The 13,712-nt window shown below is 40.0% G+C and overlaps 1 protein-coding gene across 11 annotated transcripts in view; it reads right to left on the bottom strand.

The window, feature by feature from the left end:
- Positions 1-13,712, bottom strand: part of LOC100060160 (zinc finger protein 426) — a 40,270-nt gene extending 26,558 nt beyond the window's left edge. For 5 of the 11 annotated variants that reach the window (XM_070274137.1, XM_070274136.1, XM_023645492.2 and 2 more), the window contains exons 1-4: positions 13,300-13,711; positions 1,594-1,678; positions 845-971; positions 254-334 (exon numbers count right to left, since the gene is read on the bottom strand). In XM_070274137.1, coding sequence (XP_070130238.1) covers positions 254-334; positions 845-971; positions 1,594-1,626 — 241 coding nt within the window. In that variant the 5' untranslated portion in view covers positions 1,627-1,678; positions 13,300-13,711. Of the gene's footprint in view, positions 1-253; positions 335-844; positions 972-1,593; positions 1,679-13,196 lie in introns of all 11 variants that reach the window. The other 6 variants (XM_023645493.2, XM_014741805.3, XM_014741807.3 and 3 more) reach the window with 5 other exon arrangements.

Genomic DNA, 13,712 nt, shown 5'->3' with positions numbered 1-13,712 from the left:
AACTAAGCAAGCTCTAGACTAAGAGCATAAATCAAAATAATAAACTTGAAAGGAAAAACAGAATAGGTCATTTTGTGAGATCATAGGAAATTATGAGTAAATGTACAGAATACAAAGTTGAAAACGTCGTAAAGCATCAGACACGAATGACCTCAGCCTTCTGAGAGAAACTACATCTTAAGAAGTTTCTTCTTTATAATTCAAAACATAATGAAACATTCATTGACCAGAGAAGATCTTTACAATCACTCACCTTGGAAGACTCCTCCCTCCGCTGTCCTCAACTCTTCTTGTTCCAGCCAGGAGATCACACTGGGTTTCAACAACTGATAGCCTGTCCATGAGGAAAGAGATATTAATGGACAAGCCTCCTGTAAAAGATGACAAATACTTCCACAAATCAGGATCTATTTTTCTGTTGATTACACTAAAATTATTACCAATCAGATAAAAATGTAAACATCCTCTTTCTGTGCCCCAAAGATAGTTATTTCTGTCCCAAAAAGAGATTTTCTTTCTCGTGGAGAAACCACCACACTAGTAGTTGTCACTCTAGTGTCCATCAGAATCATGTCACAGATGACTGGGCCCCGATGCCAGAGTTTCATTCAGTACATCAAAGTGGAGTCTGAGAATGTACATTTCTAACAGAGTGATGGTGAAGCTGTTAGCCCTAAAAACCGTATTTTAGACCAAGGATGCTGAATTAAAACCCATCAGTGTATAGACTATGTATCTGTTATTTCCCGTTGTGTTCAAATTCGACATCACCTATCCTGGACCATGGCAAGTATACAATGTTCACTTGTTCCATAGGAGGTTACAGCAGTGATGGCAGCCTTACCTAGTGTCGTCAGGTTCTTGTAGTTCTCCAGCATCACATCTCTGTATAGGTTTCTCTGAGTTAGGTCCAGTAAAGCCCACTCCTCCTGGGTGAAGTCCACAGCCACATCGTCAAAGGTCATGGAATCCTAAACCATCACACACAAGCTGGATTCAGTAAAGTAACATCTCCATCAATGTTCACTGGGGAATGAAGAAGGCAGACCCAATGGCAACAGAGGGTTTCAAGGTCTCTCGTCATCTCCCCGAGGGTGCAATGCTCCTAAGGACTCTTCTCTCTATCTACACTCACCCACGGTTGATCTCCTCCAGTTACAGTTTTAATAGACTCTCTAACACACGAGCTTATCTCACCACAACTAGACTAAAAGCTCTTCTCATCTTATTTCCCTCTTGCAAACACTCCCGAAAAAACTGTAGATATCTGTAAATGCTGATGAATAAATAAATTCTTTGGAGAAATGCACACTCTGATCTTCCTTACCGTCTGTCAGTGCACCAAATAATATAAAAATTATGCAGCCACCCTCATCAGAGTCAATGTTCGGCAGTAATAATCCAAATACTCGGATTATTCAGAGTAAGCCATCACCGTTATAAGGTACCACTTTGTGAGGAAATTCAACAGGAACTCCATCCTTGAGGGCCTGTATTTCTTTAAGAAGTTCTGGAGACAGATCCACTTAGAAGGAAATGTGTCTGTCTGGTGGATGCAGTATTTCATGCTGTAGAATATACACCTGTTCTCACCTGAGAACAATTTGTCAGACAGTCAGTCATCATCCTTTCTGGCTCTATCTTTTCCTCAGCAAGGCAGAAAGGTCATTAGAAAGACCTAGGAAAAAAGAAAGAAGCCATGAGGACACACAGGTGACCCTAATTCCCACAGTCATCTGCCTAGAAATCATCCCTTTCCAGCTTGAAATTCCCAAATAGCCTTGCACACTCAAGAAAATCCACCCTACTGCCACCAAATGACAAGAGTAGTCCTGTCTCACGTGAAGCCACAAAAGGGGATTGTGAGCCGTACTGCCCATCAAGAAGAGTAATTGTTTCATTTTACAGATAAGGAACCCGAAGCCCTGAGTAATTTTGAGTCTTACTTGTCAAAGCAATAGAATTCATGAATCAGCTTATGCAGCAACTCTACCTGATGAATACATACCAGGAAGCGGACTCAGAGAAGAGCATTCTCTGGCCCACTTCAGCTCCTCCTAGATGAACCCGCAGCACGAGTGCCCAGGCCCAGACCAAAGGACTCTATATCATACAGGGAGAACTTAAAGCAGCCTCTGAAAAAGCGCATTACCAAGGAGTTACCATGGGACAAATCAGAGGTCACCATCCTGCAAGACTGATTAGTGAAATTTGCCTGCAACACTCCTTTCCTTGAACTAAGATTACTTCAGGGTCGCTTATGAATATAAGTGAATAGGGCCATCTCCCTCCCTCTGGAGATTGGGTTATCTGGAGTCCTGCTTCCTATCAATCATTAATCAATAAGTATTAATTATCAGTCAATGTGATAACTTAGCTCTTTCTACGCAGATGACCTAGTTGAAAACTACTAAAGACGTATGCTTCACAACAAGCACCAGTAAGATCAATTGCTATTCACTGAGGACCGTTATCTACCTGATGTCTCACTAGAAGCTTGGAGCTCACTTTTATATTTTGAACAATTTGGATACTGGAATCCACTCTTTCAACTTCAAATTTTGTGTAATCTAAACACAAATCAAATATATCTGATAAAAAACCTAATGTCCAGTGAATTTTGAACACTTTGAATGAGGAAAATAATGCCAACTATCTCAATTTTTAAATACTGAATACATACTTAGTAGTACTTTAGTGTATACGGGGTAAAATAAAATACATTCTTAGAAATAATCTGACTTTTTAGATTTTTATCACTGGTACTGAAAACATTTTCATCACATACACAATCTACACATTATATTTGTATTGAACAGCTCTGGTGTAGGCTCCTGCCAGGCATATGAAGGAAGAAAAACTCAATATTTTATTCAGTCAACACCCTTGAGCTTCCCTTGATGGACGTCTGGAGAACCTTGAAACTATGAGCCTCCTTTTAAGTTCTTATCACTGGCTTATTCCTTTACTCTTTCAGTAAATAATCAAGTTATGTCCCTGGGCTAGGCACTCAGTTGAGAGCAGTAACATATAAAGAAAACGTCTTAGGCATTAAAGATCCTACATTCAGGGGCTGGCCCCGTGGCCGAGTGGTTAAGTTTGCGCGCTCCGCTGCAGGCGGCCCAGTGTTTCGTTGGTTCGAATCCTGGGCGCGGACATGGCACTGCTCATCAAACCACGCTGAGGCAGCGTCCCACATGCCACAACTAGAAGCACCCACAACAAAGAATATACAACTATGTACTGGGGGGCTTTGGGGAGAAAAAAGGAAAAATAAAATCTTTAAAAAAAAAAAAGATCCTACATTCATATTGGAGAATGTGGACAATAACAGTTGATATGTCAATTCACAACTGCCATGGGAAAACAATCCAGAAAGGGAGAAAATAAATGGTCTCTCTGACTGACACACACACACACTTGGAAAGCACATAAATTATTCTGATTTATGGACAAGAAAAAAGAAAAAAAGGGAAATAATCACTGGTTCTTCCACATTTTATCCAAAAACTTTAGAAAACGTACATCAAAATTTTTACAAAAGAAGTCAGAAGGCATTCGAGTACTGGGAAGCCCCGTCAGGTCTTGATTGGAAACACTTAAATCAAACAGGTCTGCACTATCCCCTTGCCTTAAAAAAGAGGCAATGCTACATCATACTTTCCCCAACATTGTCTTTTCATTTTCCACCAAATTTACTTTTACGTTTATTCATTTCTTCCACAAATTTTCTTCATGTTTGTCTTTCAACATTCTGTATTTCAAGGTTAACTTCTCTTTGTTAAAACTCAGTAACCTTCAATAAATCAAACACACGCCAAGAGGCCAAATGCTGATCTACAAAATGGTATCTGAATGATGACAAACACTGAAAATTCTACGGTTCATTATCTATGAACCAGTATCACCCTCACAACCCCACAGACCTTTTCGTACAGTTCAGAAGACTAAAACTCACAAACACACACAGTCACAAAAATGTGTCCAGATTCATAGTACAACTGTACTTACAACCACGGTTCTCAAACTGGGGGTCCTTGGACTTAAAAAGCCTATGAATGTGTTTAGTAGAGATGTCTGCATCGAATGTTTTACTTTTCTGTCTATTTTGTAATTGAGATATAATTAATGTACAATCAAATTCAGAGACCTTAAGTATTTAGTGGAAGAGTTTTGACAATTTCATTTACTCATGTGATCACCTGTCTAAACAAGATACAGGGCATATTTATCTCCTTAGAGAGCTTCCTTGCCTCTTCCAATCCATTCCTTACTCATTGCTCCCAGACAAGCACTTTCTGTTACTAGTTACTGGTTCCCATCTACAAGTTACTAAATACACTATTTTACATATTAGGCAGTTTACACATTACTTTCAAATGCATATCCTAATCGATGTTCCTCTATTACTTAGTGAAAACAATATGAGTGAAATAATAAAATCTCCCACTAGAATTGTGGACTTGTCTATTCTTCCACTTCTGTCACGAAATTCTTAATATATTTGCAACAATATTATTGGTGGGTACACAATTGAATTTTCATATTTTTGGAGAAACAGAATCTTTTATCCTAGTGACCTCTGTATCTGTAGTAACACCTGTGAACAATGTTGTCTGACGTTAAGGTCAGCTTTCTTTTAGAAAGGTGTTGTTTTGGGTGCTAATGATTGCATTACATGGAGTGGCACAGAGCCTGGCTCACTGAAGGCACCCAATGATTGGTCGTCAACAGACAATGCAGATTCCTCACACCACTCTTCAAGTGTACCTACATTACAGCTAAATAACTGTACAGAAAGCAATATACATCTCAGTTTTCAGAAATGTATTTAATTACCTTAAGAATGTTAAGGGTGGGCGGAACACTGTCCTGAGCACTCATCCACTCTCCTCTGCTTATCGGGACCCCAGCCAGTTGATTCCCACGGCCTCCTTATATGCATACTTAGTGCCCTAGTTCTTGCACAGGCAGTGCAACCTCAATTCACTCTCCACATCTACCCACCAGTCATAGCTTGTCTGCATTCCAGACGGCTGCTTCCTGCTTGCCCACTGTTGACTAGCTCATGCCCTTGCAATCTTGCAAATTTCTTCACCATCAAAAGGGCTGCCATGCCATCTCCAACAAGGTGTGAAGTCAAGTCTGTAGAAGAGGGCTACTGTACAAGTTCGGCCTTCTTTTGGGACTCTTAATCAACTCTAGGTTATTCATAAGAATTCTCTTTACATCTTTATATTAAACTCCTGTTTAAATTAAAGTATCATTTCTATCTCTTGATTTCATGTAGATTTATACAGAATCGAACAGAACAGTGGTCCCTAGAGACAAAGAAGCAAAGACGAAACTTGGGGATAGGTTTAGTCAAGCCTTTAAACTTCAGCAAAGAGCTCACCTCCTTGCCAATGGAAAACACATTCACAGAGTCACAATGGTCAAGCTAGGACCTTTGGTTGATTGTGATACAGTGCCAACTGAAAGACGTGCCTTGGGAGAACAAGCAAACACTACAATTAACAATGACAGCAATACTGATGATTATAGTGATTGTGATGAGGGATGGATTCTTTTTGAGAGTAGTTGCCCAGAAAACGGCCAGCTCAGATCTGCTATCTTGGAGCTCAAATCAATGTCTGTGACCAGACAGATTTCATGACAGCTCTTAAAAGGTCAGGTCCTACTCTTTTACACCATTCACAAAAATACACTCAAAATGGATCAAAGACTTCAAGGTAAGACGTGAAACCATAAGACTTCCGGAAGAAAATACAGGCAGTACACTCTTTGACATCAGTCTTAAAAGGATTTTTTCGGACACCATGTCTTCTCAGACAAGGGAAACAATAGAAAGAATAAACAAATGGGACTCCATCAGGCTAAAGAACTTCTACAAGGCAAGGGAAAACAGGATCGAAACAAAAACATAACCCACCAACTGGGAAAAAATATTCGCAAATCATATATCTGACAAAAGGTTAACCTCCATAATAGATAAACAACTCACATCACTAACAACATCAAACAACCCGATCAAAAAATGGGCAGGGATATGAACAGCCATTTCTCCACAGAAGATATACAGATAGCCAATAGGCACATGAGAAGACACTCAACATCACTGATCATCAGGGAAATGCACATCAAAACTACACTAAGATAGCACCTTCCACTGTTAGAATGGATAAAATAACCAAAGCAAAAATTAAATAAATGTTGGAGAGGTTGCGGAGAAAAAGGAACTCTCACACACTGCTGGTGGGAATGCAAACTGATGCAGCCACTACGGAAAAGAGTATGGAGGTTCCTCAAAAAATTAAAAATAGAAATACCATATGACCCAGCCATCCCACTACTGGGTATCTATCCAAAGAACTTGAAATCGGCAATTCCAAAAGTCCCATGCACCCCTATGTTCACTGCAGGATTACTGACAATAGCCAAGACGTGGAAGCAACCTAAAAGCCCATCGACTGATGACTGGATAAAGAAGATATGGTGTATATATACAATGGAATACTACTCAGTCATAAAAAAGGAGAAAATCGTCCCATTCACAACAACATGGAGGGACCTTAAAGGTATTACATTAAGCGAAATAAGCCAAATGGAGAAGACAATCTCTGTATGACTCCACTCATACGTGGAAGATAAACAAACGTGGACAAAGAGAACAGATTAGTGGTTACCATGGGAAAAAGGGACTGGGGGTGGGCAGAAAGGTTCGTGAAGTGGTACACTTATAATATGACTGACAAATAATAACATACAACTGAAATTCCACAACGTTGTAAACTACCATAACCTCAATAAAAAATAAAATAGAAAAAAAAAACCCCAAAACAACCTCAGGTCCTTTGGTTACAGGGGGAAGATACTTCTGAAAATCAAGCTCAAAATTTAATTGTTTGACCATCACTAAATTCAGCCTCATGTGGCTGTTAATGTGAAATTGAGGATGTTGATCATCGAAGAATGACAGAGAAAACTTCAAACAGGAATGCCTAGTTGGACCCAGATGAAACACACAATCTTGAACCCCTAAGAAATTCTGAGCCTCCCTTACCAGGGGAGAAAGTAGCTTGCCCTTTGCTTTCGGAGGAGACTATCCCTCTTTCACTTGACAACTCTATGATAATCTCACTAGGAGTAGATGCTTTGGAAGCAATGCTCATTCTCAAGACCCATCACAATCACTGCGTGATGGTGGCCCCTCAGTCTGCTTGCCGAGTGAGACACAGGCAAAAAGGTACTCCATGTGCTCAGAAGGTGCTCCAACCACTGACCACAGCAGTCCATGGGACCCACTGAGCAGTGGCTAAGCCTCCGCATAGGTGCCCCTCCAGCCTAGTGCAGCAGCTCAACCAGTCACCTGCCGAGCGCAGGGGCCCCCCACCCACACAAGAGTGACCTGCCCACCAAGCAGAGAAGTCCTGCCTATGATGCATGACCTGCTTGCCCATCCCAGGGGCCCCACCCACATGAGCGCAAACTGTAAAGCAACTGTAGCCAGCCCATGCAAACACAGAGCAGCCCTACCAGCAAAACTTCCAGCAGACAGCGTGGGATCAGAAAACACAGCTCCTGCTCTCCTCCCCCCAGTGATGGCAGGGGGAATCTGTGACCTGATACTACCACAAATGTGCTGACAAAGGATCAACTCATCAAATACCACGAAGAGGAACACTTACGAGCAGGAGGAAAATGACAAGTCTCCAGAAACCAATTCTTAAGTCAGAGAAGTTTACAGTCTAAATGACAAAGAAATTAAAATAGTTGTCATTAAGAAACTCAGCTAAAGGAAACTCAAAAAGACAGTTGAGCGAGCTCAGGAATAAAACTAACAAGCAGAAGGAATATTTCACCATATTAAAGCTCTAAAAAAAAAACAAGCAGAAATTTTAGATATAAAGAACACAACAGTGAGATAAAAAATAATCTAGACTCCATGAAAAAATATAGTTGACGCCACGGAGATTGGAATTAGCGAACTAGAGGACAGAAATATAGAAATGCTTCAGGTAGAGGAGAAAACCAAGACATTAAAAAAAAAAGTGAAGAAGTTCTTCAAGATAGATTAGAGTCAATTAGGAAAAGCAATATAAGGATTACAGATATTCCAGGGGGAGAAGTGTGGGAAAAAGGAGTATAGAGCTTCTTCAAAGAAATAATAGCTGAAACTTCCCAAAACTGCAGAAGAAAGTGGACATACAAGTACATGAAGCCAATAGAATTCCTAATTACATCAATGCAAACAGACCTTCTCCAAGGCATACAATATTAAAACTGGCAAAACTTAATGACAAAGAAAACACATTAAGGGCAGCATAGAAGAAAATAACCTACAAAGGAATCCCCACCAGGCTTTCAGTGGGTTTCTCAGTAGAAGCCTTACAGGCTAGCAGAGAAAGAAATGATATATTCAAAATACTGAAAGACAGGGGCCAGCCCCGTGGCTGAGTGGTTAAGTTCGCATGCTTCGCTTCGGCGGCCCAGGATTTTGCTGGTTTGGATCCCAGGCATGGACACGGTACCCCTCACCAGGCCATGCTGAAGTGGTGTCCCACATGCCACAACTAGAAGGATTCACAGCTAAAAAGAAAAAAAAAGCAACTATGTACCAGGGACCTTTGGGGAGAAAAAGGAAAAACAATAAAATCTTAAAAAAAAAAAAATACTGAAAGACAAAAACTTTCAGCCAAAAATACTTCAACCAGCAAAACTATCCTTCAGAAACAATGGAGAAATACAAACTTTCCCAGATAAACAGAAGCTGAGGGAATTCAGCACCACTAAGCCTCTCTTACAAGAAACAATGAAGGAAGCCCTCCTACCTATAACAAAAAGGCAACCATTTACAAAGCCGTGAGCAAGGAAATAAATAGACAAAGTCAGAAAATTGCAGCTATCAAAACAGGTTAGCAAACAATTATAACATGAAAGAGAACGCAAGCATCAAAAATAACTATTAACACTTTAATTTAGTCACAAACTCACAACACAAAAAATAATAATTTGTGACAACAAAAATAGAGAAGGGGAAAACGAAGGGGCTGGAACCTGCTCATGCTAATGGAAATAAGACACTATCAGCAAATAGACTATCTCATCTATGAGATCTTTTATACAAACCTCATGGTGACCACAAAACAAAAAAATCAGAGCATGGTCACAATTCATAAATAAAGAGAAAACTGAGGAAACCATCACAAAAAAGCCCACCAAACTGAAACAGCAGTCAGAAATACAAGGGAAAAGAAACAAAGGAAATATAGAACACCAGGAAAACAAGACATAAAATGACAGAATCAAGCCCTCATACTCACATGTCAATAATCACTCTAAATGTAAATAGATTGAATTCTCCATTCAAGGGACCCAGAGAGGCCAGATGGATTAAAAAACAAGACCAAACAATATGTTACCTCCAAGAAACACGTATCTCTAAAAACAAACAGGCTCAGAGTGAAGAGACGGAAGATGATATTACAAGCAAACGGCAACCAAAAGAAAGCAGGTGTTGCCATACTTATATGAAACAAAGCAGATTTCAAGATAAAAAAGACAGTGAGAGACAAAGAGGAGCAGAATATAATGATAAACAGCCATTACACCAAAAGGACATAACACTTATTAATACATATGCACCTAACAGGAACACCAAAGTATATAAAGTAACTATTGACAGACCCAAAGGGAGAAACTGACAGCAACACAGTACTAGTAGGGGACCTCAACACCCATCTTACATCAACGGATAGATCATTCAGACAGAAAGTCAACAAGGAATCAGTGACCTTAAATGAAACACCAGACTACATGGACTTAGTAGATATATAGAGAACCTGTCACCAAAACAGAATACATATTCTTCTCAAGCACACACAGAACATTCTCAAAGATAGACCATATGTCGAGAAACATGGAGCCTCAATAAATTTAAGAAGATTGAAATCAAAACAAGCATCTTTTCCAACTGCAATGCCAGGAAACTAGAAATCAACGATAAGAAAAAAGCTGGGAAAGTCACAAATATAAGGAGATCAAACAACATGCTACTGAACAATCATTGGATCAATGAAGAAATCAAAGGAGAAATAAAAAATACCTGGAGAAAAATGAAAATGAAAACACAACATATCAACTCTCATGGCATGCAGCAAAAGCTATACTAAGAGGGAAATTTATAGCAATACAAGCCTACCTCAACAAACACGAAAAATCTCAAGTAAGTAATCCTGAACTACACCTAATAGAACTAGAAAATGAAGAGCAAACAAGGCCCAAAGTCAGCAGAAGGAGGAAAATAACAGAAATTACAGCAGAAATAAATGAAATAGAACAACAAAAACAGCATAAAGGATAAATGAAACTAACAGCTAGCTCTTTGAGAAGATAAACAAAATTGACAAATCTTTAGCCATCCTAAGAATAAGAGAGAGAAGACTCAAAAGAAATGAAAAACGAAAGAGGAGAAATTACAATGAATACCAAAAACATATAAAGGATTATAAGACAATACTATGAAAATTATATGCTAAAAAACTGGACAACCTAGAAGAAATGGATAAATTCTCAGACCCATACAACCTCCCAAAACTGAATCAAGAAGAAACAGAGAATCTGAATAGACCAATCACAAGTAAAGAGAGAAACAGCAATCAAAAACCTCCCAAAAAACAGAACTCCAGGACCATATGGATTCTCTGGAGAATTCCACCAAACACTGAAAAAGTTGTAACACTCATCCTTCTCAAACTATTCCAAAAAATTGAAGAAGACAGAAAGCTTCCTAACTCACTCTATGAGGCCAACATTACCCTGATACCAAAAGCAGATAAGGACAACAGAAAGAAGGAACATTGCAGACCAATATCACTTAGGAACATAGATGCAAAAACCTTCCAGAAAATATTGGCAAACTGAATACAGCACTGTGTTAAAAGGATTGTACACCGTAACCAAGCGGGATTTATACTATGGACGTAGGGATGGTTCAACATTCACAATCAATCAATGTGATACACCACAGTAACAAAATGAGCAATAAAAATCACATGATCCTGCCGGCCCGGTGGCGCAGCGGTTAAGTTTGCACATTCTGCTTCTCGGCTGCCCGGGGTTCGCCAGTTCAGATCCTGGGTGCAGACATGGCACTGCTTGGCACACCATGCTGTGGTAGGCGTCCTACATATAAAGTAGAGGAAGATGGGCACGATGTTAGCTCAGGGCCAGGCTTCCTCAGCAAAAAGAGGAGGACTAGCAGTAGTTAGCTCAGGGCTAATCTTCCTCAAAAAAAAAAAAAAAAAAATCACATGATCATCTCAATAGATGCAGAGAAAGCATATGACAAGCTCCAACATCCATTTATCATAAAAACTGTCAATAAAATGGGCATAAAAGGAAAGCACCTCAACATAATAAACATCATGTATGACAAACCCACAGCCAACATAATACTTAACGGTGAAAAACTGAAAGCCATCCCTCTGAGAACAGGAACAGGACAAGGATGCCTACTCTTGCCAGTCCTATTCAACAAAGTACTGGAAGTTTTGGCCAGAACAATTAGGCAACAAAAGAAATAAAAGGGATCCCAACTGGAAAGGAAAAAGTAAAACTGCCACTATTTACACAAGACATGATTTTATATATAGAAAACCCTAAAGAATCCACCAAAAAACTATTAAATAAAATACAGTTCCCCAATACAAAATCAACAAACAAAAATCAGTTGCATTTCTATATACTAAAACAGAGTAACAGCAAGAGAAATTAAGAATACAATCCCGTTTACAATTGCAACAAAAAGAATAAAATATCTACAATAAACTTAACCAAGGTGGTGAAAAATCTATACACTAAAAACTATAAGATATTATTGAAAGAAATTGAAAAAGACAAAGAAATGGAAAGATATTCCACACTCATGGATTGGAAAAATAAACACAGTTAAAATGTCCATATTACCTTATGTAATCTAAAGATTCAATGTAATCTCAATCAGAACCCAATGACATCCTTCAAAGAAATAGAACAGAGAATCCTAAAATTTATATTGAGCAACAAAAGATCTTGAATAGCCAAAGTAATCCTGAGAAAAAAAGAACAAAGATGGAGGCATAACAATTCCCAAATTCAAAATACTACAAAGCTATAGTACTCAAAACAGCATGGTACTGGCACAAAAACAGACACACTGATCAATGGAACAGAACTGAAAGCCCAGAAATAAAACCACACATCTATGGACAGCTAATCTTAACAAAGGAGCCAAAAACACACAAATGGACAAAGGAAAGTCTCTTCAATAAACAGTGTTGGGAAAAGTGGACAGCCACATGCAAAAGAATGAAAGTAGACCATTATCTTCCACCACACACAAAAATAAACTCAAAACGGATTAACGACTTGAATGTTAAGACTGAAACCATAAAACTCCTAGAAGAAAATAAAGGCAGTACACTCTTTGACATCAGTCTTAGCACCATCTTTTCCCAACACCATAGACTCAGGCAAGGGAAAAAAGAAAAAAGAAACAAATGGGACTATATTAGATTACAAAGCTTCTGCAAGCAAAGGAAACCATAAACAAAATGAAAAGACAATCCATCAACTAGGAGAAAACACCTGCAAATCATATATCTGACAAGCGGTTAATTTCCAAGATATATAAGCAACTCACACAATTCAACAATAACAAAAAACGAAAAAACCGATTGGAAAATTATCTTATCTTTGGGAGATGGATTACCCAGTATTTAAAGGTCAAGTATGTCTGCAATTTATTTTCAACTTACTCTCAAATAGTGACCTTCAAATGCATTTATCTGTGGCGAGGACAAGCATGCAAAATGCTAAAAATGGATGAATCCACTATAAGAAACACTCGTCGTACTGGATGTTCAAATTTTCTGTAGGTTTAAGATTTTACAAAAGAAAAATGTGGGGAAAACACACAGTCCACATATCCTGTTAATGGTAAACCGAATTATTCTAGAACTGGTGTCACAAAATCTCCATCTATATCTTCTGGAGGCCCCTGTTTAAGGCTGTGGGGATGGAGGGCCCTAGGAAGTTCAGATGACGACAAAGCTGAGTATGCTGGCTTTTCTTTAGATGCAAGACTTGTGGTCAACATCCGCTTATAATCATATACACAAATATGCTCACCCCTGACACCCAAGAAACTATCTTACCTTCAAGTAATGTTCAAAACAAAGAACGCGCCCGGACAAGGCCAAATTCTCACAGCACAGGAAAAGCAGCAGAGGCCCCTGACCCACTTTCCCCCGGACTCACAGGCACACGGCGGGGTCGCAGGTCCTGAGAACCGGAGGGCGCGGGGCCTGAGCAACGGAACTCGCACAGCGGAGCTGCTTCTCCCCCTTCCGGGGAAAAGTCTCGAAGGTGACTCGGAGGCTCTGACTAGGGCAGCGCAGGGGACGCCAAAGCCCCACGTGGCGCCCTTCCCGCCCCGGCTCAGAGCGGCGCCCAGCGGCCGGGCGGACGAGCGGAGGCCCGGCCTCTCTACGGAGCCCCTCGGGTCCCGGGCCGCACCTGTCCTTTAACGCCCTCCGTGCGCCCAGGGCCCTTCCTCCACGGGCCTCACCGAGGACGGGGCCACCGCAAGAGGACCGTCCTGACCGCTCCACGAAGCGCGGAATCCCGGGACAAAAGAACGGCGCGAAACGGTGACGCCACTTCCGCTTCCT

This window comes from Equus caballus, chromosome 7 (assembly GCF_041296265.1).
Source record: "Equus caballus isolate H_3958 breed thoroughbred chromosome 7, TB-T2T, whole genome shotgun sequence".
In the NCBI taxonomy this organism is placed as follows: domain Eukaryota; kingdom Metazoa; phylum Chordata; class Mammalia; order Perissodactyla; family Equidae; genus Equus; species Equus caballus.
This window is presented reverse-complemented; position numbering and strand designations above follow the sequence as displayed.